This window comes from Polypterus senegalus, chromosome 9 (genome assembly GCF_016835505.1).
Source record: "Polypterus senegalus isolate Bchr_013 chromosome 9, ASM1683550v1, whole genome shotgun sequence".
Taxonomy (NCBI): domain Eukaryota; kingdom Metazoa; phylum Chordata; class Cladistia; order Polypteriformes; family Polypteridae; genus Polypterus; species Polypterus senegalus.
The window spans coordinates 3,023,102-3,048,955 of record NC_053162.1 but is presented as its reverse complement, the minus strand read 5'-3'; the positions used below and the strand labels follow the sequence as shown (position 1 = coordinate 3,048,955).

The 25,854-nt window shown below is 46.3% G+C and overlaps 1 protein-coding gene across 2 annotated transcripts in view; it reads right to left on the bottom strand.

The window, feature by feature from the left end:
• The window catches only part of LOC120535074 (retinoic acid receptor RXR-alpha-A), a 194,866-nt gene that overhangs the window by 108,712 nt on the left and 60,300 nt on the right, over positions 1–25,854 (bottom strand). For both annotated transcript variants that reach the window (XM_039762617.1, XM_039762618.1), the window contains exon 2: positions 3,524–3,655. In XM_039762617.1, the coding sequence (XP_039618551.1) occupies positions 3,524–3,655 (132 nt within the window). The remainder of the gene's footprint in view (positions 1–3,523; positions 3,656–25,854) is intronic.

The window sequence follows — 25,854 nt, the reverse complement described above, 5'->3', positions numbered from 1 at the left end:
GCGTCCTGGGTTCAAATCATAGTCAAGTTGTTGCCTTTGGTCTAAGGATCCACTTTTAATTTGGCTGAGATCTCTAAATTAGCCGCAATGTCTTGTGTGTACTGGAAGAGTGCCCCCTATATGACAGGCTGGTGACGCACAGGTCTAGAGTCCAGGGTTCAAATTCCAGTCCAGCTTTTACCTTTGCCCTAAAGACACACTGTTAAATTGTCCAATGACCCTAAATTAGCCACATTGTGTTTTGGGAACAGCGCCACCTGCAGGGCAGACTATCGATTTGTGTTTAGTGCTACTGACTCACAGGTCTAGAGTCCTGGGTTCAAATCCCAGTTCAGTTATTCTCTTTGGTCTAAAGACAGGATGATAAACTGGTTGATGTCTCTAAATTAGCCCAAATGTCTTGTGTGTGCTGGACCAGCGCCCCCTATATGACAGGTTGCTAATTTGTGTTTAGCGCTGGTAATTCATAGTTCTGGAGTCCTGGGTTCAAATCCCAGTTCAGTTATTGTCTTTGGTCTAAAGGCAGGCTGCTCAAGTCACTGATGGCCATAAATTGGCCAAATGTTGTTGCGTGTATTGGACCAGCGCCCCCTGCAGGACCGTCTCCCAAACTTTGGTTGTTGCTGCAGACTGACAGTTCCCGAGTCTTGGGTTCAAATCCCAGGTCAGGTATTGTCTTTGGACTTGGCTCTACTGACGTGGTCATTAATGATCCAACAATTGGTCAGAAATGGACTAGCGCCCCCTGCAGGGCAGGTTTGATTTTGTGGTTGGTGCTGCTGACTCCAACTTGAGTGATTGTGTTTGAACTTCGGTCTCCTCCCGCTGCCGATGGCACTAAAATGTCACATGTTTTTGTGTTTATTGGACTGGCACCCCCTGCAGGGCAGCCCCCCAGTTTGCGTTTAGTGCTGCTGACTCACAGCTCTAGAGTCCTGGCTTCAAATCCCAGATGAGAATTTGTCTTTAGCCTAAAGCAACAGAGTTAAACTGGCTGATGGCCCTAAACTGTTAACACGTTATTGAGTGTACTGGAGCAGCGCCCCCTGCAGGAATGTCTCCCAATCTCCCAGGTCTGCTCTTGTCTCATGTGGCCTCAAGTCAATCTAATAAACTGACTGATGATCTGCAATTGGTCAAGTGTTGTGTCCGTATTCTGAAATGGACTAGCGCCCCCCGCAGGGCAGGTTTGAACTTGTGGTTGGTCCCGGGTTCAAATGCAGGTTGAGTGATTGTGTTTGAACTTCGGTCTCCTCCCACTGCCTAAAGACCTGCAAATGGCACTAAATTGTCCACATATCTTTGTGTTAATTGGATTAGCGCCCCCTGCAGGGCACCCCCAGATGGTGCCAGCTTCAGAGACTTTGGTTCAAATCCCAGTTGAGTCTTTGTCTTTAGCCTGAAGAGACCCAGTTAAAGTGACAGATGGCCCCAAACTGTTAACACGTCGGTGAGTCCACTGGACCAGCGCCCCCTGCAGGGCAGGCAATCTCCCAATTTGTTTTTAGTGCTGCTGACTCACAGAACTCCAGAATTCCAGGTTCAGACCCCTAGTCCAGGTTCGGCTCTCTTCTTAACGTGCTGTTAAATTAACTGATGATCCCAAACTGGCCAAGTGGGATTTTGCGCATTCTGTAATGAAGCAGCGCCCCCTACAGGGCTGACCCCCCCCCCAGTTGCCTCTCTTCCTATTGTGAAACATTCGACCTGTACTGGGCACTAGGTACTGTGGTGGCACAATGATTAATGTTACTGCCTGCCAGTCCCAGAGTCCCGGATCCCACTTTCAGATCTCATCTTCCTCATGTCTTGATGGCTCCCACACTATAACAAAATGTGTGTGTGTGTGTTAGGCTGACTGGCATCTCCGGACTGGCACAGTGTATAACTGGCATCCTATCCTATGTTACAAGGAGGGTATGACAGATAAATTAACCCCCTCAGTAATGTCCTGGCAGGTGGGTGCCCAACACCTGCTCAGATCTGAGACCAGGCCCTCCAATATGGCAATATGGCAGATGGAGGTCACCTGAAACCCACTTCTGGTCGGGCACTTGTTAGGAGAAAGGAGTCCAATTAATTGAAGCAATTTTCTTCACCTTATTTATACTTCAAATAGTGCCTTTCATATCACATGGCATGGCTGGGGTGGGTGACTGAAAACTGGTGAAATCTTCCTGCCTGGCAACTACGTGCCTGCATTATTAGCCCAGCTACCCTGGGGCACTGAGATACTGTAACAGACAGGCAGACACAACCTCTGGTTCAAGCCTCAGCCCTACCCTTGAGCTCTGGCACCTTCTCATCTGGTGTGTGTCAAGCTCGGTATCCCTCCTTCTCTGTGCCAAATGCCCACGCCCATGCCATTCCATTTCTTTTGGTTTGCTCAGGGCATCCTACCCACACGGCTACCACAGCCCTGCCCTCAGGGCTTGGCATCTTCAACCCTTCACCACTTTCTGCCCCATATTGACTTGACATGGCCACTCTTACCCACCAGAAGTCTGGGGAGACCCCCATCTGCAGCACCACACCCACTTTACAAGCCCCCTTTCAGGCTGGCACTTGACTTGCTCAGTCTCTCTACCCTGGTGCTATAAATCAAATTCCTTGTAGCAGGAGGAACAGCAACCGGAAACACAGGAAAGACCACCATTTTGAAATGGGGGTCTACTCATTCACAACTAAATTCCAAGCACCACTGGGATTTTTTTTATTCCTTTCACTTCCATAAAAATCTGAATGAGCTTCAGGCTGGAAGTGGCCAAAATTGCCCTAAATTGACCCCCAACACCCGTCCCACTCAGAAAGGTCCTGGTGGGTAGGCAACCTGCACCTGCTGAGATCTAACAACAGACCCTCTTATTTGGCAACCTGGTGGAGGTCACCTAAAGATTTTGAGCTTCCACCCAACAGCATCTGGTCACACCATGGAAAATCCAGAGCCCTCAAAACACATCAAATAATGTGGAGCCGACTAGTCTGAAAGGCGCTATATAACAGTATAAACAATGTCACCTGCGGTCACCCAAATTCAGGCCCTGCCTGACCTGTCAGAACTGATTGACCTGATGGCTCCACCCACCTGTCTGCTCTTTGTTTTGAGGTGGCAAGTCAATCGGTGACCATGGTTACCATGAAAGGCGCTATAAAATCACAAGAACTCTATTATCCCATGGCATGTTACCCACTATATAGTCCCTTTCATGTTAAGCACTGCCACAAGAAAGTTTCTAATCTGTATTCTAATTTCATTATCTGTCAGTCGTTACATTATATAGCCCCCTTCACTTGTGACCCCTTCTCCTGTTATTTTGTTTTAAATTCTAACAATTCATTGAAGCATAAGTCACCCGGGAAGCCCCTTCACATTTTATAACGCCTTTCATCCTGAGAGGGCTCTCCAGACACTTGGTCAAAGATCATCACGATGCCCTCTAGAGGGGCACACACGGTGCACGTCCGAGATGTGCAGACAACAGAGACCCGCACGGAACGATGAAGCCCAAAGCGTGTGGATTACCTTGAGTGATCTGCCGCTGGTGCAAGAGACAGGACCCACTGTAGCAGGAGCAGGCGGTGAGCGAGTTCCCTGCGTCGCCAGGCCGCCCCCTCTCAATCGGTGGTGCTAGTGAGCACTGGGGTTTCAGGAAACCTAAATGAGAGAGAGAGAGAGAGAGGGTGAGCTGGCACCACACTGATAACCCCCTTGAAGTGCCACCTTCTGCTGAGCCCACAGGACTTTCTATTGGGGTGGCACCAATGTCATACACTGGGTGGCGTCAGTACATTTTTCTGTCACCTCTGATGTGACCGGGCCATCACCATTTGGCTCAGTAATAAAGTGAGGGGGGGAGCAGACTTTCTTCCTTTCATATACTGATGATGCACTATGTGAAAGGCGCTATATTGGGTAAAAAAGATTTTAATTTCATGATTCAAACACTTTATGAGACAAATAGCAGTTTCTAAACATGGCAAGTGAGGGATACACACCCAAAAATCAAACTGATTTTTATATTTATAGGAGGGGTGAAAGGCGCTATATTAAGTATTTACTGATTATCTGGGCCAATTATTTTAACACCTCATGAGATTGACAGCATTTTAAAAAAAGAATGGCCAGCAGGGGGCGCATACTCAAACTTAAATTGCCCTTTTCTGTGTCTTGGGGAGATGAAAGATGAAAGGCGCTATATAAGATAAAACTTCATTTATTTCCATTATTCTAGTGCTCCGTGAGACAGACATTAATTTGGCCAATGTGTGTGTGGGGAGGGGGGTGTGTCACACATGTAAACTTAAACTGCAGTGACTATGCATAGGTGGAGTGAAAGGCGCTATATCACTTCCCTCTGATATTTTGCATTTTACACAACACCACCTTTGTCTTTTTGGCATTTCTTAGTAAATGTCTCTTATATTAAAGGTTTGCAGGATGGTGTGTGTGTGGGGGTGGTGACAGTGGGGGCACAGCGCCTACTATGAAAATGCCCACCCTGTCACATAGCAGAAGGTGACCTCACGTGTCTGTCTTTTATACACAAGTGAGGCCTCAGCCGCTCTGTCAACTGGCAGAATGTTGAACATGAGAATGCCCTTTCCCCAGTGCCAGTCGAGGCCTGACTTGGTCCTGGCCGACGCTAGCGTGGCCGCAGGGTGTCCCTCTGCCCCGTTCTGTCACCCTTCACCTTTCACATTTATAGAAACGCGCTGTGCAGAGTGGCAGGCCTCGGCCTTTCAGATCGATTAGCTCCACGCCGCACATCAGCGCATCAATAGCCGGGACCAGCACATTGAGCAATCGTCCTTGGGCAGAGAGGCGTGGCATCCACAGGCTGGCATCAGGCCTTCACACTGAAATATAAAAGTCAAATGAAGCTTGGGGCCTGCGGGTGGGGGAAGTCGTGGGTGCTTTGGGATTGACATCTGCAGTCAGAGACTCGCCGCACGAGAAGGCCAGAAGGGCACAGGCGGCACAGCAGCTGCAGTCCGGGTGGAAGGGTCAGCGGGACAGCTGGGGAGGATGCTTGTGTGTGTCTGCATCGCTGCATGGCCGACGGCGGCTTGGACAGTATGAAGGAGTCGTGAAGAAACATGGAGGGGCACGGGAGTACTATGATGGGATAGCACTGGGATGAGCGGCATCTTATGGCCCTTAACTTTAGGGGCCTTTAGAAAGCAAGAAGTTGGCATCAATGGTATGCCAGTCCACCACCGAGTCACATGTGTGGGGACAAACAAAATACAAGCATGTGTTACGAAAGTGGGAGGAGGTGCAGACGCCACACAGGGGGACAGGAGCCAGTGGGCATGGACTGTAAGGTGCCAGGGCTACCCGCTGCACTGCCCACTTATGCAAATATCATAGTATCATAGACATCTGTGATATTGGAAAGGACTACAGAGTCACTGCGGTACTGTGTGCCAAGTATAATATAATATAATATAATATAATATAATATAATATAATATAATATAATATAATATCTGCAGTGGGCTGGTGCCCTGTCTGGGATTTGTTTCCTGCTTTGTGCCCTATGTTGGCTGGCACTGGCTCCAGCAGACCCTCGTGACCCTGTACTTAGGATATAGTGGGTTGGATAATGGATGGATAGATAATATAATATAATATAATATAATATAATATAATATAATATAATATAATATAATATAGTAACATGATTCTATCCCCAAATCTGTGTATTCCAGTTCAGGGTCAGTCTCTGAAGCTTAGAGTGTAACACTGGAAGTGACGTCAGAGGAACAGCAGGTCACTGCAGGGCCACCAATTTGTAATTGTCACTTAATGGGGCCACCAAACACCTTGAGATGCTGGAGGAAAGCCCCCTGTAGACACGGCCAGCTGTGTCATTCAAACTCTGGATGCTGGAGACAGGAGGCAGCAGTACGAGCCGCTGTGCCACCCTGCTGTCCTATAATGGATTACACTGTGGTGCTATATGACACGACGTGACACATTTTCTAAACCAATGCCCCCAGTATGGTGTTGTTAGTCCACAAACACAGCGGAGGACTGTGGGCTCTCCAAGCAGGCCTGGCCCGTCATGGGTGGTGAGAGGGTGCCATGTCATCAGAGTTCTCTTTAGCAGTCTTATCTGATGCCCATAAGAAGGTCCCCACTGAGGTCCAGTTGCTCTGCGACTGTGTCACTACATCACACCCGTGACCTTGCCATTGTTAAATTTAAACAGCTTGTCTAAAGAGTCAACAAATAAAACTCTCTGTCAATATAGCGCCTTTTCCATGAAGTGCCTGAGTAGACCGTCTGAATGTCCGTTTGTGAGTTGGACTTGGATTTCAAGCTCCCTGTGCTCCTCCCTCCTGTGCCACCACAATCCCACCGCTCTGCCTTCGCCGTGGCTTTGAACCCTCCGGTCACACTTGTGCATCACGTGCACTTAGAGATTACCATGCCCCCCCCCCATGCCCCGCCCCCTCGCTGGACCTGTAAAACTCGACATTCCTGCTGTGCCCACATCATGACATCATCACTTAGGCACATCTAGGACTTCAAAAGGTTAAGACCCTCACGGGCACCGTCACCCCCACTTGAATGTCAAGTGTCCGCGGGAGCTGGCGAGGTCTCGAGGTCAGCCGCTGGTCGTCTCTCGGCTCAGACGTCCTCAGGAGAAGACAGGCTCCCCGTCTGGCAGCAATTACCATTAGCTAATCCCATAATGACTTCTGGATGAAGATCCGGGGAAAGCCCCGGCGCACTGAGCTCATATCACCACATAATGACTCTGCAAAAGCCGGGACCCCTCAGAAGCCAATAGAGCAGTGCGGACACCCAGCAGCTTCTGCTGTGGTGCCAACGGCGGGTGAAAGGCGATATATGGTACAAAAGAAACCCTCAATGACCATGAAGTCCTCTATAACAAGGACAGTGGTCATGGCATTGGACTTTACTGTGGGAACCCCCCCAAAGCAAGTCACCCTTTGTACTCCAACTGGCAAGACTTGAAGTATGCAATGGTGGTCTATCTTGAGCTACTTAGGACTCCTGGATGAAAGCATCACCACAGCACTTGAGATAAAAGGCGCTATAAAGGAAAGAATTGCCAACCATACCAACAGCCCCCCCGCCCCCTTTGGTGCCCCTTGGCTGAATTTGTCGCCTGACTCACCACCATTACTGCATGGTCAGCTGGCAGGCTCATCACCAGCTGGTCACTGACATTTCACATCACCTGCCCTATGGCGAGCGTCCATCATCAGCAAGGGGGGCTTCATGCTGACCACATTTGATGGCTAGCCATCCATTCTACTCGACAAGCCACCCACATACGAGTTTGGAGACATGGGGGGAACACAGGGGAGTTCACACACATATCACACCAGTGAATCTGGGGGGGGGGGGGCGCACCATCTCACACATTAATATAGTGACAGGCACACTGGCACCTGCAGGATGGCATGAAGGTCAGCTTTAAGAATGGGCCTTACATTTGCATATTCAAATCTGCAGCCGCTGATTGGTGAGTAATAATGAGAATAAACCGATGTGCAGCTAAGCACTTATTGGCTCATTCTCTCATGGGGGTCTCAAATATGTAAAGCGGGTTACTTCAGTGTGCCCCCCGCCCCACCCCCCATTACAAGTATAGCACCACACATGGTGAATTTCAAAAGTGCATGAAGCTTTTTATTGAAGTATCTGCTGTTCAAACTTAAAACCAGTAAGTAAAAATGAAAATAAAATCAAAGACACTCCAAACGTTAACTGGTGAGCACACCCAGCACTGGGAAAGGCACTATATAACAATTTAGACTGATTAGCACTCCCCCTTGTGGCTAGCAAGCTGCCAATGCCCCAGCAAGACACCTCATCATTACATGAACATCTCCTGATGACAAACATCCTCACAGACTGCCATCAAGTGCAGCCAGCGCCCCCTGGCTGTGGAGGCCTGCAATGGAAGCAAATGTGTGGCCAAAAACCGCAAGAGGAGGATCAGAGGGATTCCACTGGTAGGGGCTTTGATCCTTCTGAAGTGAATCAGCGCGTCATCACCTCATCATCTGGGACCCAACTGCCAGGATAGGGCACCTTGAACTCAGGTGGGCCACGGGATGCTGGTGGGAAGTGTTTGTTATGAGTCTGCAGCAGCTCAGAATTTAGCAGGAGAAAAATGTAACAGCAGGGGAAAACAGGAGACCACCAAGGGTCAAGAAATCACTTAGTGACCTACTAGGAATAAGTGGTACCACAGAGAGAAAAGGAGGAAATGGAAAAGGGGAAAAGGGGATAGTAGGGGGCAAATCAGGGGGCAGGTAAGAAAGAAAGAAAGAAAGAAAGAAAGAAAGAAAGAAAGAAAGAAAGAAAGAAAGAAAGAAAGAAACCTAATCCACTAAGAAATAGTCAATCCCTACATTACACTTTGAGAAGAGAAGCTATAGATAGATAGATAGATAGATAGATAGATAGATAGATAGATAGATAGATAGATAGATAGATAGATAGACGAAAGGCACTATATTACAGACAGATAGATAGATAGATAGATAGATAGATAGATAGATAGATAGATAGATAGATAGATAGATAGATAGATCAACGAAATGCACTATATTATAGATAGATAGATAGATAGATAGATAGATAGATAGATAGATAGATAGATAGATAGATCAACGAAATGCACTTTATTATAGATAGATAGATAGATAGATAGATAGATAGATAGATAGATAGATAGATAGATAGATCAATGAAATGCACTATATTATAGATAGATAGATAGATAGATAGATAGATAGATAGATCAACGAAATGCACTATATTATAGATAGATAGATAGATAGATAGATAGATAGATAGATAGATAGATAGATAGATAGATAGATAGATAGATGAAAGGCACTATATTACAGATAGATAGATAGATAGATAGATAGATAGATAGATAGATAGATAGATAGATAGATAGATATGAAAGGCACTATATGATAGATAGATAGATAGATAGATAGATAGATAGATAGATAGATAGATAGATAGATAGATAGATAGATAGACAGATAGATAGATGAAAGGCACTATATATGATAACAATGAGGAGTGACAGGCGCGTCGCAGGCACAGACTGACTGATTCGTTCATTAATTAGCCTGTTATTTGTAAGTTACTTTGGTTCAATCATTCAATCTCCCGAGGTCCACCGCCCAGTGTCGCCCCCCGTTTGTCAGGCCACTGAATGTCAACTTTCTCGGCTGAATCCTCAGACCGCCGGTTTCTCTCTGGCGGGGGCTCCTGGCAGGCAGGAAATGAGCCATCGCGAAGGCTCGCGCCTGGGGGTATTGCCGGTGCCGAGCCCCGCGGTCTAATGACATTCTGTGAGCGCTGGCTTCCGGCCGAAATCGGGGGGCTCGCTCGCCCGCTCGTGCTCTCCGCCTCGCCACTGGAAGGCTAACTTAATTTCCAATGACGGCCACCCACGTGCAGATTAAACCTCATCATTCATGTTTACACAGGACCTTTAAAGCTGCGCGACTGCTAGTGAATCATGGAGCCCCAACGCCCAGCCTCCTCACAGCCGACCCCAAAACCACTCCTAAGGGCACTCCGCCTATCGTTCTTCCTCGTTCATTAAGTTTCTATCTCACTGTATTTAAGGAAACTGCTATGGATGACAATTTTATCTAAAAGGAGAGCAAATGTGCATCTGCTGTATCAGCAAGTGACATCGAAGAAGCGCTTCCTGTCTGACGGTGGCCTCCCATTTCGAGACGCGCTCAGTTCCTGTTTTCAAGAAAGAAACAAAGAAAGTCAGCGAGTCTGTCCGTCCGTCCGTCAGCGAGTTCCTCCAACGAAAGTAAAACCGCTGCAGAGCGCGGCTTAATATGAGAATAGTGGACGCTCGGGGCCGCACTTAATGTGTAAGGCGCTATATTAAACATAAGGGTGATATCTAAAGATTGGGAGATGGTTTCAATCATTGTTTTTAACGTTTATTCTTGGTTGACTTCTCTACACTTGACGTCTTCATTATTATGCAACACGTTTCCACAACGCAGCACATTTTCTGCATAATCCTGCAGTGTCAGTTTTATATGGCGCCTTTCCCGTGCGTACTTATCTTGAATGTGATTTTCAGGGCCCGCTCATTAGCCTAATTATTTTTATATCTTAAATTTTATATAGCACCAGCTGCGAGCGAACACCATCATGGCGGAGTTTAACTGAACTGGGATTAGTGCATCTTCATTTTAAATTCCCTGCGGTGGGCTGGCGCCCTGCTCAGGGTTTGTTTCCTGCCTCCCGCTCTGTGTGGAATGGGATTGGCTCCAGCAGACGCACGTGACCCTGTAGTTAGGATATAGCGTGTTGACTGACTGACATTTCAAATTACACCTTTACCATACAAAAATTCTGTATAGCGCCTTTCTAAAATACAGCACAGCTATTTCCAAACGTCTACATGTAAATTTTATATAGCGCCTTTGGAATATGACCCTTAAATTGGGAACACATTTGTTTTCCATATCTCTATGCGGTGATTTTGTATAGCGCCTTTGCAGAATGCGTTCATACTTTTACATTTTAGAGCGCCTTTGAAATGAATAGTTTTGAAAGCGCAATTATTTCTATTTTTTACAATTTTATTTTTTATTGTGTCTTTTCGGGACCGGTCTATACGTGCTATTTTTTGGTACCTTAATGTTATATAGCGCCTTTCAACAGTAAACACCACTCTTCTACAGGTATTTTACTGAACTTGTATTTTCCCTCATTTTTAAGTCTCATGACAGTATTTTAAAATCAAACGCATCGGCACGCATATTCCTATATAGTTATTCTGTATAGCGTCTTTCCAAAATGAAACACAGCTGTTTTTATATTTCTAAATTTTCATTTTATATAGCGCTTGTTATACTTTGTCTTTGGATTGCTTTACAGATAAAGAATTGTTCTCTCCATACTTCTACATCTTAACTCTATATAGCGCCATTCCAGAGTAAACTCCTTCTTAAAGTTGTTTTACAGAACCTTAGTTCTTAGGTTTTTTTCTTTTTTTTTTTCATATTTCATCTTTGCAAAAGGGGCGGCACGGTGGTGCAGTGGTAGCACTGCTGCCTCGCAGTTAGGAGACCTGGGTTCACTTCCCGGGTCCTCCCTGCGTGGAGTTTGCATGTCCTCCCCGTGTCTGCCTGGGTTTCCTCTCACAGTCCAAAGACGTGCAAGTTAGGTGGATTGGCGATTCTAAATTGGCCCTAGTGTGTGCTTGGTGTGGTTGTGTGTGTCCTTCGGTGGGTTGGCACCCTGTCCGGGATTGGTTCCTGCCTTGTGCCCTGTGTTGGCTGGGATTGGCTCCAGCAGACCCCCGTGACCTTGTGTTCGGATTCAGCGGGTTGGATAATCGATGGATGGATCTTTACAAAATAAAGCACAGCTGTTTCCATAACTTACATTTTCACTTTGCTCTAAAGTGAAGAACAATTATTTACATGCTTCTTATTTAATATAGCGCCTTTCCAGACCAAGTATCATCGTGATGCTGCTTTACAAGTACTTTAAACGTGCAACTTTCCTCGATCTCATAATGTTATATAGCGCGTTTCCAAAGTGAGCACCATCCTGCAAGTGCTTAGGATTATGATGTAGCCAATTTTAACTTTAACGCACATATCTAGGAAGTGAGCGAAACCGGAGAAGAAATGAGTAAAAACACAAACACGGGAGAACGCGCACACTCCATACGCAAAGGAACAAAAGTCGATCCTGGGACCCCGCAGCTCGTGAGACTGCGCGCATATCAAGAGATTGAATATAATAAATACATAAAGGAAAAAATCGATAAGACCATAAGAACATATGCAGGCACTTTATAACGAAATAAGTGCGCAGTGAGTGATGATTTATAATAAGCTGCGGAATTTACCCCGAGGGCGTCAGAGAAATGGAGTCTTCAATGAGTCACCGTGTGCGCATGTGCACAAAATTTGACCGTTTTTGTTAAAATTTGGGCTTTTGTCAGCCCCGGCAGTGAGCGCGTTACGACGATTCGAAGTTCAATTCCTATCCCGGTCGCGGCTTTGGAAAGTGCACGCATGTGAGTTCTCGCCGAGAATTCTTGTTTACTTTTCATTTTTCAATTTTTTTTTTTATATTTATTATATTTTATTTAAATAATAATAATAGCAATAATAATAATAATAATAATAATACCGCAAATGAACAACTGGTGTCCAGAGAGTTGGGGGTGTTTAACGTAGTCTTAAGTCCCTGATCTATAGCGCCAAGTCTCAAGTTATTTTCTCTAAAACATATGATACAGCCACTCAGATCATTATATGAACGTGGCTAAAACCCCCCAGGGACCCCTCACTCTTCTTTTTATATACATGTAAGACGCGAGAGAAACCCCAAGGAGGATACCCAACAGCATCACCGCCTACCCCCCAACACTTCCTCCATCATCTTCGAATTTATATCAGTGTAAGATCGCGAATGACAATCTCGGAGGGGGTTAAGACCCCCCTCTACCTGCAAGTCCTAGAAACGCCCTGACATGAAGCTGATTAGCGATTCACACGTGATCTGATCTAAGTGTGCGTCATTTCTGATGCTGTGTCGCTGTCTTATCTTCGGTGTGTGCGGTAGGGCCACGGCAACCCTTTACACTGAAAAAGAAAAACGAATCGTGAATTCGGAGGGAACATGCTTCCATTACTCGTCCCTTCTTTCTTTCTTTCTTTCTTTCTTTCTTTCTTTCTTTCTTTCTTTCTTTCTTATTGTGCTCCCTTTACTCGTCCCTCCTTTTCTCTTTCTTTCTTTCTGTGTTTGTTTCTTTCTTATTGCGCACCCTTTATGCATCCCTTCTTTCTTTCTTTTTCTTTTTGTGCTTCATTTACTCGCCCCTCCTTTTTTGCTTTCTTTTTTATTGTGCTCCCATTACTCATCCCTCCTTTATCTATTTCTTTATTTCTTTCTTTCTTTCTCTTTCTTAATGTGCTCCCTTTACTCATCCCTTTAATTTAAGCTCTTCTCAATATTCGAATACTCCCTTATGTTTACATTCGTGTTTATCCCACAAAATCTCTTTTGTCATAACTGTCAGTGTAGGGCGCTATATGAAATAAAATCGTCGAGTCGGCTCATCGATCGATTATGTGGTACGTGAACTTGATAATTCCTGTAAATTGTTTCAGAGGAGACTGCCAGCTGATGGGTATCTCTCTTTTTGGGGGACCTCAGCACCCAGAATCGTAGCATAGAATATTCTGTTTGCCCCAAGCCCCCCAGCGCCGAACCCAGTGTAACGCCAACGGGAGTCCACAAAGGCAAAGAAACCCCCGGACTGGGAAAGCCTGTTCTGTTGGCCATTCAGGTGAGCCACGCATGCAAAGCTGGTGGCAGCTGAGTGCGCTCGTGTCAGGCGTTTTTGTTACATGAATTTGGCTGACGCTTTAATCGAAGGTGAACATTTGAGATACAATCGGTTTAAGTCCAAAGCCTCAGTCCCTGCTCCACACTTACGATGAAAACGGAGACCTTGTCGGGAAACGTCCTGTCCAGAGAGGTGGACGAGAGCAGTGCGGCCACCATGTCACTGTCACATACGGTGATGGATGTCGCTGCAGACCTTGACTATGAAGGACACGGGTTACTTGATTATCGTTTTAGTGAACTTCTCACCTCGGCTATGGGCGGATTAGCTGATGGCGGCTCCTGAAATGAGAAGCGCGTCTCCGATTACCCCGCCGCCACTTCAGCTCCTTCAAAACGAGCTGGTGTGTCTCCGCTTGGCAGAGGCTGCGCGCTCCGTGCGGCTACTGGTTGTTGGCCTCAGGCCATCGCGAAACTGCGCCTCATTAGAATGAAATCCTTGTTAAAACTTGCAAAGCGTTTAATTCCGGAGGAGAAATGGAATGCACTGCATATGTCTGGGAGCCCCCAGATCAGCCCGCCTCTCCCCCGGCCGGCCGCACACACACACACACACACACACTACCGAAGTGTTTGCTGGGTGCCGCTCACAAAGCGGTCATGTTGTATTGGGAAGGGGTGGTCGCGCACTTTTCTCTGCTGATTCCCGTTAGACAATAAATCAACACACCCAAAAGCACACAAACGATGCCAGTGTGAAGCCAGGAGTCTTGTGAGCCTCCGTTTTCAGTAGCTGAAGACACTTCATTTAAACAATTCAAACACTTCCCTTTATCCCTTGGGCCAATTTTTCCTCAAAAAAAAAAAAAATGACGCTCCCTCCCCGAATTTTCTTGGAGCTGCCACGCCAATTTGCAAACCCACCTTAATAAAAGGATGAGTATCTATGTGTCTGTATATCTGTGTCTCTCCACTTGATTTGTCTTTGTCATTCCAACAGATGGTGCAGCACAAACATTAACGCTGCCTTTTACACATCCCATACCAAATGGCATATAACAGAGACTCGTGAATTTGGCATTCCAACAGATGGTGCATCACACACTTATTGCTACAAATGTTTGTGATGTGCCAACTGTTGGAATGACAAATGCACTGCATTTTATTACCACATGCATTACAAAATACATTAAAATAGCTGGTGCACATGTTAATACTGTGGTTTATGTTGATTACTTCAATTTCAAGCCATATGGGATTGGTTGCACAGCTAGTCCACCTTAAGAAAAGGACAAGTCTGTGTGTGTGTGCCTGTATATCTTTGTGTCCGTCTGGTCCTTATGCCTCTGTCATTCCAACAGATGGTGCACCGCAAACATTTGTAGTAATAAAAAAACATTGTATCTGTCATTCCAACACATGGTGCATCACAAACATCAGCACTGATCTTACAAACCCCATGCTAAATGGTATATAACAGAGACATATGCATTGCATTTGTCTTTCCTACAGATGGCGCATCACAAACATTTGCAGCAATGCATTTTATTAGTACAAGTGTCTGTGATGTGCCATCTGTGAGAATGAAAAATGCAATGAATTTTATTTCGTGTATTACACAATACATTCCAATAGATGATGCACTGCAAATGTTCACACTGAAGTCTATGTTGATTATTTAGATTTCAACCCATCGCTGACAAATAGCACATCTAGTCCACCTTATTAAAAGGACAAATGTCTGTGTGTCTGTCCAGTTGCTATGTCTCTGTCATTCTGACAATTGGAGCATCACAAACATTTGTAGAAGTAAAATGCTTTGTATTTGTCATTTCAACAGATGGTGCATCACAAACATTAACTCTACTTTTACGAATCCCAGTGCCGAATGGCATTTAACAGAGGGATAAGCATCGCATTTGCCATTCCAGCAGATGGCGTATCGCAAATATTTGTAGCAATAAAATTCATTAATAGAAAATTGTGTGATGCACCATGTGTTGGAAAGACAAATGCAATGCATGAGTCTCTGTTATATGCCATTTGGAATCAAATTTTATTGCTACAAGTTTTATTACTACAAATGTTTGTGGTTGTGCCATGTGTTGGAATGCCAAATGCACTGCATTTGATTACATGCATTTTAAAATACATTCCAATAGATGGCGCACTGCAAATGTTAATGCTGAGGTCTGCATTGGTTGTCTTAGACAAGTAGCACAGCTAGCGTAAATAATAAAAGATAGCACAACATAAGTAAGTCTTGTAATAAAATGCCACCCTCTAACTACAAGCACAATCGTCACTTCAATGACACACAGCCTGCTCCAGTGGCTTTGGCTAAACCGCCATGTAGACAGGAACCTGAAAGCCTGAAATGTGTCACCATCACAGACAGCTTGGTCTTCATGTTGCTAATTTGAGGGTCCACGTGGTCCACGCACCATACCTACACACCAAATCACAAAGGAGGTGGGCTTCAATCCCCCTACGATATGCCAACGTTGAAGCAAGTGGACTGCACTCATAAAGTATTTCCGAGACGGTGTTCACGAAAAGGCGCTATAAAATGAGGATGTAGAGATAGTGAAACCAATCGTGATTCATTGTGAAAATGAAAATATTGAAACATGAGTGGAAACACACTGAACCTGCAAAGCCCTTGCAAGACACTGTTAACCTATCAAAGATGCTATGAATGTGGACAACAGAAACTCATGGTGGTCTTCCCAACCCCCACCACCCTCCATTACCCCAACGTAATGCTGCAATGCTCCCAGTAGTGGCTTCACTGCATCATCTCCCATTAACCCTTCCCACTCACTCTTCCCAAAGTGTCACATGTGCCCCCCCTATCCATTTCTGTGGTGGTCTCATGTGTGCCCCCACCACTGATCCTTTACATACTTCATAAGGACACCTGCTTCCAGCGTTTGATGCCCCTGAAGTCTCCCTATAGTCAGATCACTGAATGCCCCACCCACATTGTGAATGTCTTTAGGCCCCGCCTCTGTTTCTACACATATGTACATCGCCCCCCCACTTAATGCTGAGGATGGTGTATACGAACCCCCCTGTAGAACTGCAACTGTGGATATCCTGTGTATTCCCCCCCCACACACACACGCCAGTGATAAAGTCTCATATGCCCTCCAGTCTTGCCGATGCCTCAAAATGTATGTTTGCCCCCTCAATTCACACAACTATGGAGGTCTTCCGGCATGATCTCCTACTATCCAACCTCTGCTGCGCCCCCCAGCTGATTCCTGTTGATGTCTCAGATCTGCTCCACATTTCTCCTGGCGGATAATTCACATATAACCCCCGCCATTTAATCCTATTGATATTTCTAATGGACCCCCCCAAACCTGAAGTCACATAGCTGGAGTTGACTTGCTGTATGCCCCTCCCACCCTGTGGATGTCTCATAAGCCCCACCCCATTTCTAGTGCTACCTCATATGTACACGCCCCCACCCACACTTAATGCTGTACCCCCTGAAGAATTATAAACTGTAGATTTCCTCTGTACCCCCTCCCCTGCACACACACTTAGGTGGTCTCATACGTCCCACCCCATTTCCACGGATACCGCATATGTACACACCCCCACAAACACTTAATGCTGCGGATTGCTGATATGTACCCCCCTGCAGGACCATTAGCACTAGATTTCCTGTGTACCCGCCTATGTACTAAGGAGGTCTCATATGCCCCCCTCCTATAGATAACCACCAAGTATGCCCCCCACTTCATATGTGCACCCCAAGACACATCACCATGGTGATGTTTCCACATTATATCCCATTAATGCCCCCTCCTCACAAATACAGTCATTCATATTAATATCTCAGATATGCTCATCGTTTGTTCCTGGAGATGCCACACATGTACCCCCTTTCAAACTTAATCCATATTATACAGACCACCCCCCCAAACCATGAAGTTATATAGATGTGGCTTTCTTGTAGGATGCCCCACAGAAAAAGTGTGGCTGTTTCATATAATTCTGCAGATACCTCACATGTTTGCCCCCCTGACCCAATACAGCCCACCCAAGCAGAAACAAAGCTATAGATATCTTACTGCCCTCAACTCATTCCTGTCCATGTCTCAGGTGTGCCCCCCAATGGATGTGTCATAGCCTGACACTCTCCCCGAAGATACCTTGTATGTACCCCCCCTGCCCGATTTAATGCTACTGATGTTTCATATAGACACCCCCCCACCACTGGCTAAATGCCCTGCCATCAGCTCTTGCTGCCCATTATTCTCTCTCTTACTCCCTCACCCCATATAATGACTTCTCATTGAGGGTACCTGAATGGCTTTCCACGTCCCACCCTCTCGGATTTCCACCCCACTGTGATCTACCAGCCAGGCCATTTGTGTCCGTCACAGACCACTTCTCTGACTAGACAGTCTTCTGTCACCTGACTGTGCCAAGCCCCTCTGCTGCCCGTCCTCCACTTGCTGAGACCCTTCTCACGACTAATCCACTTCACACAAATGCCCACCTCTACTGGAAATGAGACGCGGCACTGCGCCTCCGTCGCTCTCACCTTCCCCACTTGGACGTCCCGCTCATTTATTATCCTCTTATTTGTTTAGACAACCTCTTCTGGACGCCCTCGCCCCACTTGCACTGATTGACAATTCCATATACAAAGGGTCTGGCGGCGGAGAGTGGCCAGTCAAACGGGCTAACTGCAGTTTTGATGAGTTGCCGCACTGACTTTAGGCTCCTGACAACCACCACCCATCCATCTGTCCACTTTTGGGACCTTCTTAGTCCTATTTAGAGATATGGAAGCACATCACCTGCCACACTGTATCAGATCTGCCCATCCATCCATTACATAAGTCATTTATCCAGTTTGAAATCCTGGAGACATGGAGCCTGTCTGGGCAGCATCCACATCAAGGCAGAAACAAACCCTAGAGGGGATGCCAGGCCACTGCAATGCTCACTCATTCTGACTGGGACATTTGCTCATTCTAACCTGATGGAGCCACACCATGCAGCACCCAAACCAAGGCAGGAACAAACCCTAGAAGGGATGTCACCCTCATTCTGACTTCCACCGTTCCCCATCCAGCCATCAATTTTGTAATGGACTATTGAAGTTTAGAGTTAGGGGGAGCTGGGGACAGCTCAGGCAGCCCTGGCACAAGGCAGGAACCAACTGTTGGTGGGGTGCCAGACACTCATGCAACCAAACGGGTATGTCTTTGGGGTCCTGCTATAATACTGACCATTCATCCATCCATTTTCTAGCTGCTTATCCAGTTCAGGGTGACTGCAGAAACACTCACTCTGCTGTCAATCTTCATTTTATAGTGCCTTTCACAAAAGGCCCAATCAAAATACAAGCCAGTCAGGCAGTGCAGCAATCACTCTCATATAAAGTGCATTTTATAAGGTACATTCAACATAGCAAAGGCTGCCAACGCTATATAGCGCCTTTCAAAACCAAAGTGTCCAAGTCCTTTCAACAACACATACAGCCTGTTTGCAACAACCCGCCATCTATGCATCTTTGTAACCAGCTTATGCAGGGCAGGGTGGTGTGGTGGCTTAAGACTATGCCAGTAGTTAACTGGGTACAATCTGGGGATGATGCTACAACAACCCGAATTGACTGACTGGCTGCTTAGACCAGCTATGCCATCCTAAACAGGTAATGAAAACTGGCCGTTGCCAATGCCCAGTATAGCACCTGACACAGAAGAGGGTATAGGATGGGAGTCAGTGGTCTGAAATAACCCCCGGTGTTTATGTGTCCAACAAACTTGTCATTTCCAATCGGTGGCATCCATGCCACAACCAGTGAGGTCGACCAATCAATCCTCTTCATAAAGGGCTATAAAAAGCATGAACTGTCATACAGTAAACGATATTCGTGTCAACGGACCCAAGTCTGCCTGTGCTATTTATACGGCCCCGTTTCCTTAAACCCAAACTCAGTCCGGTGGTTGAAGCGGCAGCGCCATGAATGCCAACTGCGGTGCCAATTGTAAACGGGGCCAGCCTGCAGGGAACCTGCACCACAAACCCGGCACGTGTCTTCCGTTTATTCTAACAGCACTGAAAAAGTGCGGCTGGCATCTCCTTACGGGCGATTCTCCGACACGAGACCCCTGACCCCTGGACAGAAGCACTTGTCATTTTTCACATGCCACGTCCTACCAGCTGAGCCCCCTCACACAAAGGACTCGCAGTTAAAGAGTAGTCAGAGGACTTGCAGATATCAGGGGGTCTCAGCCCTCTCTGTTATTTTCGAAAAGATTAGTGGGCAAGGGGGGAGACCCCCTATTTGGGATACGACCGAGTTGTACAAGCTACCAGATCGACGGGCTACTTCAGGAGGTGAGGAATCAGGAAGACCAGGGGCTGGGCACCAAAGTTCGCCCCCACATGGTAACAGTGGGAACCAGCCATGGTCGGGGGGAAGGGGGCCATGTTGTACCTCCACACCTCGGGTTAAGTTTAAGTTTAGCAGATAAAATTGTGTGTGGGGTGGGGAACGTGGACGCACGAAAATGGCATCTTGATTGACATCTCCTCTTCGGGTCTGTCATTTCAGCCGTAAATGTAATATTGACATTTGCAACTTTATCAAAGCAATCTTTATATAGTGCCTTAAAGATAAAATCAGCTCAGTTTATAAACCCCTATAAAAAAGGAGTTATACTAAGCTGTACAGAAAACAAAAACGAAGGAACGCTTCTCTCAACGTCCGTTTACTGACTAAGAGGATCGCAGGGAGCTCCAGCCGATCGCGCAGGACAGACCGAACATGGCAGGGATTAAATCTGGGATTTAGGAAAAAACTTTGTGAGAAAACACACAGACGTCACGTAGGAGTCCCATCAGATTCTCCTCACAAGTTTCTCCAAGTTAATCCAAAGCTCACCTTTTGAGGGCGAAAAGCAGAAATTGCCCATGGAAACACTGACGGGGGCAACCTGCAGGTTATACACTGAACCTCTCTGGCCCTAGAGGCGTGAGGCGTCATCTCTACCGGCTGCGCCACCACTCACTTATCTGTCAATTATTTCACTCAGCGCGGTGCCTGTAGACACTGAAAGGCCATCTTAAAAGCACACCACTGGGACAAAAAGTGCCTGCAGCCTTAAATACCACAAGTTCTTGTGCAATGCTGGCGCCTCTTCATAGCCAGCCTGGCCGCGTGCCCGTGCGCGCCCGCGAGTGACGCCAACCCAGAGAGAAAGCGTGTTCGCGCGCGCACGGGCACGGGCCCCCGGCCAGGAAGCGTATTACTCAGCATGGCAGCCTAGCAGGCACGTGACACCGGGGAACTTTTCACCCCAAGTTCATCCGTCTGGTCAGAGTTCATCTTTCAAACTGTTTCAGAAAGTAAATGGCGCTCCACCCTTCTCCGCGGGCGCTCGGCGCTCCACACAAACAGCCGCTCGGCTCCGCTCGGCTTCTCTCGGCTCTCGTGCTTCCCGTCTCTCTCTCTCTCTCTTTCCCCAACCACCACCCCAGCTCTACCCGCCCCTCTGCTGACCGCCAGTTCGCGCGCTTCCTGTTCTTAACTCGACGCCAGATTTAACCCTTTCACTCCATTCTGCCTTTCGCTTGCCTGCCCTTCCTTCCTCTTTTTTTTCGTTTATTTCTTTGTAGAAACAATGTGACTTTCATGGTGACAACTGTTACAAAGCACTAAACACCGTCCATTCTATTCTATTCTATTAGGCGGCACAGTGGCGCAGTGGGTAGCGCTGGTGCCTCGCAGTTAGGAGACCTGGGTTCGCTTCGTCCTCCCTGTGTGGAGTTTGCATGTTCTCTCTGTGTCTGCATGGTTTCCTCCCACAGTCCGAAGACATGTAGGTTAGGTGGATTGGCGATCCTAAATTGTCCCTAGTGTGTGCTTGGTGTGTGTGTGTGTGCCCTGCGGTGGGCTGGCGTCCTGCCCGGGATTTATTTCCAGCCTTGCACCCTGTGTTGGCTGGGATTGGCTCCAGCAGACCCCCGTGACCCTGTAGTTAGGATATAGCGGGTTGGATAATGGGTGGATGGATTATATTATATTAAAAATAAAATGCCTTCTTAAACCTGTTACATCCATTTCAGGTGGCCATTCAGGCAGCCACTTTCACTATTATGTAGTGCCTTTCATTTCTATCTATCTGTAATATAGTGCCTTTCATTTCTATCTATCTATCATATAGTGCCTTTCATATCTATCTATATAGTCAATGATGAATGCTTAGGGGGTATCTTCAGGTCTCTGGGAATATATCCAATACCACCCCATGTCGAGAGAGGGCGCTGTTGTTAACACCATCTCCTTTAACAAGATCAATTGGCCAGATGACAGGTGACCTCACTTCCACACCCTCCATCGAAGCTCCGCCCCTTCCACTATAACACTGAAGAGGCCACCAGAAGCAGGTGTTCCTTATGGACCAGTGACTGTGACAATCAGAGCTGCGACTCAGAAGTGACCTTCTTTTGCTTCTTTTGTATTTTTGAACCCCTCATGAGTTTTTTTTTTTTTCTTTTCCAGCCTTTTAAACGTCACTATTAAACAGGGTTACTGCTCTGGTATTCCAACCATTCACATGGATGCCTTATGTCATTACAATTTAAAGTATCTAAATCTATTTACTATATGAGAAAATGCTCAGGTCTGAGTGTTTGTGTGTGTGTCCAGTCCGTCAGAGTAATATGATTGGTCAGTTGGGCTTTGGAGGTGCAATCACATGAGGAAGTGAAGGCGTAGAAGACAAGAACGGGAAGTATAAAAGCAGAGAGGAGGTGAGAAAGGCGCCTTGAAGTGATAGAATCTAAGAAGCAGGCGTTACCAGAGTACACGAGCGAGAGAGGGAGAGGCGGTGAAGAGATGTTAGTAAAGGAGTAGGAGGCGCACTGAGAGTCGCCTTCAAAGATGGAAATATAAAACGTGCATAAAAATGGCAGAGTCTGAGAAGCCGGCTTTCAAGGAACACAATCAAAATAAGGGAGCGCAGGGCAACAGTGGTTCAGATGTACAGTATAAGGATAGGAAGAACGCTGAGAGTCACCTTCAGACACTGGAAGTACACCTGACATTGAAAATGAGCAATCCTGCAGTCAAGCCCATGGAGACCGACCTTCAGATTGGACGCTTTCAGCAGCTTTAGCAGACACGTGCAGAGTCACCGACAGACGAGGACAGCCCTGTGATGGACGGAGAGGCCACAGCAGGAGAGAAGACAGACCACACAGTGACAAACTCGATGGCGGATCCCCCTTCCTGTCTGTTGTCAACTCCTCCTGAATGCCCAACATGTGACGTACCGTTTGACTCGCCCCTTGACGTCTAGTTATGCAAGATATTGAGCTTTTTGGGGTTCCCCCCATTTTTTGGCCCCCTAAACTTGGACCCTATCTTGTGTAGGACCCTTACAATAAAGAGTAAGCCAGTAGGTATCTTCAGCAAAAAATGGCCAAAAAGATTTGAATTTGTGCAGCCACATCAATCGACGATAATGCAATGGGGAAGGCGCTATATAAAAAAAAGAGAGAGAGCTACAGACTGGGAAAGACACGAAACAACAGGCAGAGCAACACTCGCTCACAAAATACTGCAAATAGAAACATGGAAAAGGAACTCGACAGTGAAAAACAGGGAACAAAAGGCACTACATCACAAAACACGTGGAAAAATAAATATGGAAGACAATGTATGATTTACTTACTGTCACATTTCATGGTACTTTGATTTATTTTTGCATTTATTTATTCATTTATTTTGTCCAAAACATTCCTCTACAGATCCTGGCTGTATTGTGCTTAGTACAACAGTTCTGTCCTTCTGTGTGTGATCTTGTAAAGCACAATACAAGGAGAGGAAAAGGAAAGAATGATAATGTAAATATATGAAAGGCACTATAAAACAGACAGATATGTGAAAGGCACTACATGACAGATAGATAGATAGATAGATAGATAGATAGATAGATAGATAGATAGATAGATAGATAGATAGATATGAAAGACACTATATAATAGATAGATAGATAGATAGATAGATAGATAGATAGATAGATAGATATGAAAGGCACTATATAATAGATAGATAGATAGATAGATAGATAGATAGATAGATAGATAGATAGATGCACATTATTATTAGATAGATAGGAAAAGCACTGTATGACTGACATTATATATGAAATGCATTATATAACATACAGATAGTGAAAAGCACTATACAAAGAAGACATGTAGAACGATGGATATGAAACACAGTATAAAGTGAATATACGCAGGTAAAGGTAGATACGTACATAGAAAAGGCGGTCAATAAACGCGAGATGTAGGAAGACAGATATGAAGGACGTGATCTCACTGACAAGCTGTAATAACATTCAGTGCATAACGTAAGCTAATAAATTTAATAGGCGCCTTACAGTAGATGGACAGAAATTCAACAGGTGAAAAAGAGAGATTTAGAAAGACGGGTAGATCATTAAAAGCGCACTATAAAAGAGAGATGGAGACAGATAAACATGGAAGACAATATCTAATTTATGCATTTATTGTCACATTTCACGATCGTTTTATTTTTTTTGCGTCTTTATTTGTTTTAATTCTGCCCGACGTATCCCTCAGTAGCGCAGCGCCCGTCCAAAGAAATGCAAATGCCCGGCTTCTGATTTGGTTCGAACGAGGTGTCTGCGAAGGTTCCCAGTGCCCATTAGATGGCACGATGCCCTTCTACATACATCCGCTTCCGCGCTCTTTTTTAAAAAAGCGCTGGGTAAGCTCCATGAGATTCGGGCACCTGATCTGACGGTCGGATTGGAAGTGGAGGGACACGACAGGTGCTCCCTCAGCCTTCAGTAATGAGTGGACTCCGATCGAGTCCAGGTGGGCAGCAGGAGGGAGGCACACTCCAGATATTAACAAGTTAGGAAGGCTTTTTTTTTTTTTAATAAATTTACCGGTGGCAAATCGGCGCCAGGTAACTTGGAGCGCCGGTTTCTGACATGCCAAGGCCTGACTTTATGAAGCGCGCCAGGCTTTCTCCAGCTCCCCGTCTTCTTACACAATCATCTTGCGGATGTGCGTTTTTCATGAGTGAGCAGCTCGAGTCAGGGCGTTGTGGAGGGGGGAGGAAACGGGGAGGGGTGGGGGTGTCCACTCCAGAAGGATCTCAAATCTGCACTCAGCTGCTTCCTCGCCATCTCCGGGTGATGCATCAGCAAGCAAGCATCCACCAGAATGGCTTCAGTTGCAGCTCACCAGTGCCCGGTAAGGTGGTGCCAATCCAGTGAGTTGAACCCACCGGCAACATGTCACAGGCAGTCATGTGTCTAGAAAAGACTGATATGCCATGTGACCTGAGAGGGCGTACACAAGGAAGATTCTCCAAAAACAAAGAAGCTGTCCAATCAGATTCCATCTGTGCCCTGCCAACACCCCATAAACTGGCCCTGCCCATCCGACCTACTGCTCCTCCCCATGGCCCCTCCCCGTTTTAATCCTCCAATCAAAAGACTTTCATTTCTGCCAGACTTTAATTGCTCAACCGTCTTTAAATTCTGAACATTTTTTTTCTGCAAACCAAACTGATTTGCCCAAGGGGTGGCACCACACCCTCTGGACATGAGCCAAGGGCAAAGGCAGCCACTCACCTCCAAAAGATGATCTCCAAAGTGTCACATCGCCAAGGCATGGATGGCAATGGCAAAGCACACAAATCAAAAGGTGGAAAAGTCTCTAAACAGAAATCCATCAGCCACTCTAACTGGATCATTATCTTGTGCCACTTTCAGAGGAGATTGGCAGCTGGCATATCAGGTCAGTAAATGGTAAGCTCTCTATGCTTGGCAGATAGCAAATTATGGGCACCAAAGATCCCAGTCTGAGCTGCACGGGCCTTTATGCCAAACATGGAGTTGGCATCTGGGCAGATCAGCCCAAGAATGCTGGCCTGTGCCACTTGGTGTGTTTGCACTTCTGTCCTTGCCAGACTGCCACCAGCCTAACAAATGAAGTCAAAGCAGCCCAAGTCCTTTAAGACTGACCAAAACTTCTTGGGTTACTATATCTCCTTTTAGATGGACCACTGCCAGTCAGGTCACCTGGTGGTCACTTTCTGTAATTGGCAAGCCCATGTGGTCAGTTCTCCTTAGGTCATTCCAGACCGACCCAACTCATCATGTTCTCTTCTGTCCTCAGCTGGGCTTCCCAGTCAGGACATTCCAGATGGGCCACCCTTGAGATCTGCGCAGAAGGCGTGTTGGGTCACTTCTGTGTGTTTTGTGGGGGTGTGACTGATGATTTTGTAGATTATGAAAGGCGCTATATAGAATACATGGGGATCTCATCTCTACAGGCTGCTCTAATTGTTTCTCAGGTTCAATTCTGTGAAGTTTCTGTTCTTCCTTCAGCTAGTATTTCTACTGTAAAGACAATTATGAAAGGCGCTATATAGAATAAATGGTGATCTTATTCCCAAGTGTTGCACTTATTTTCCCTCA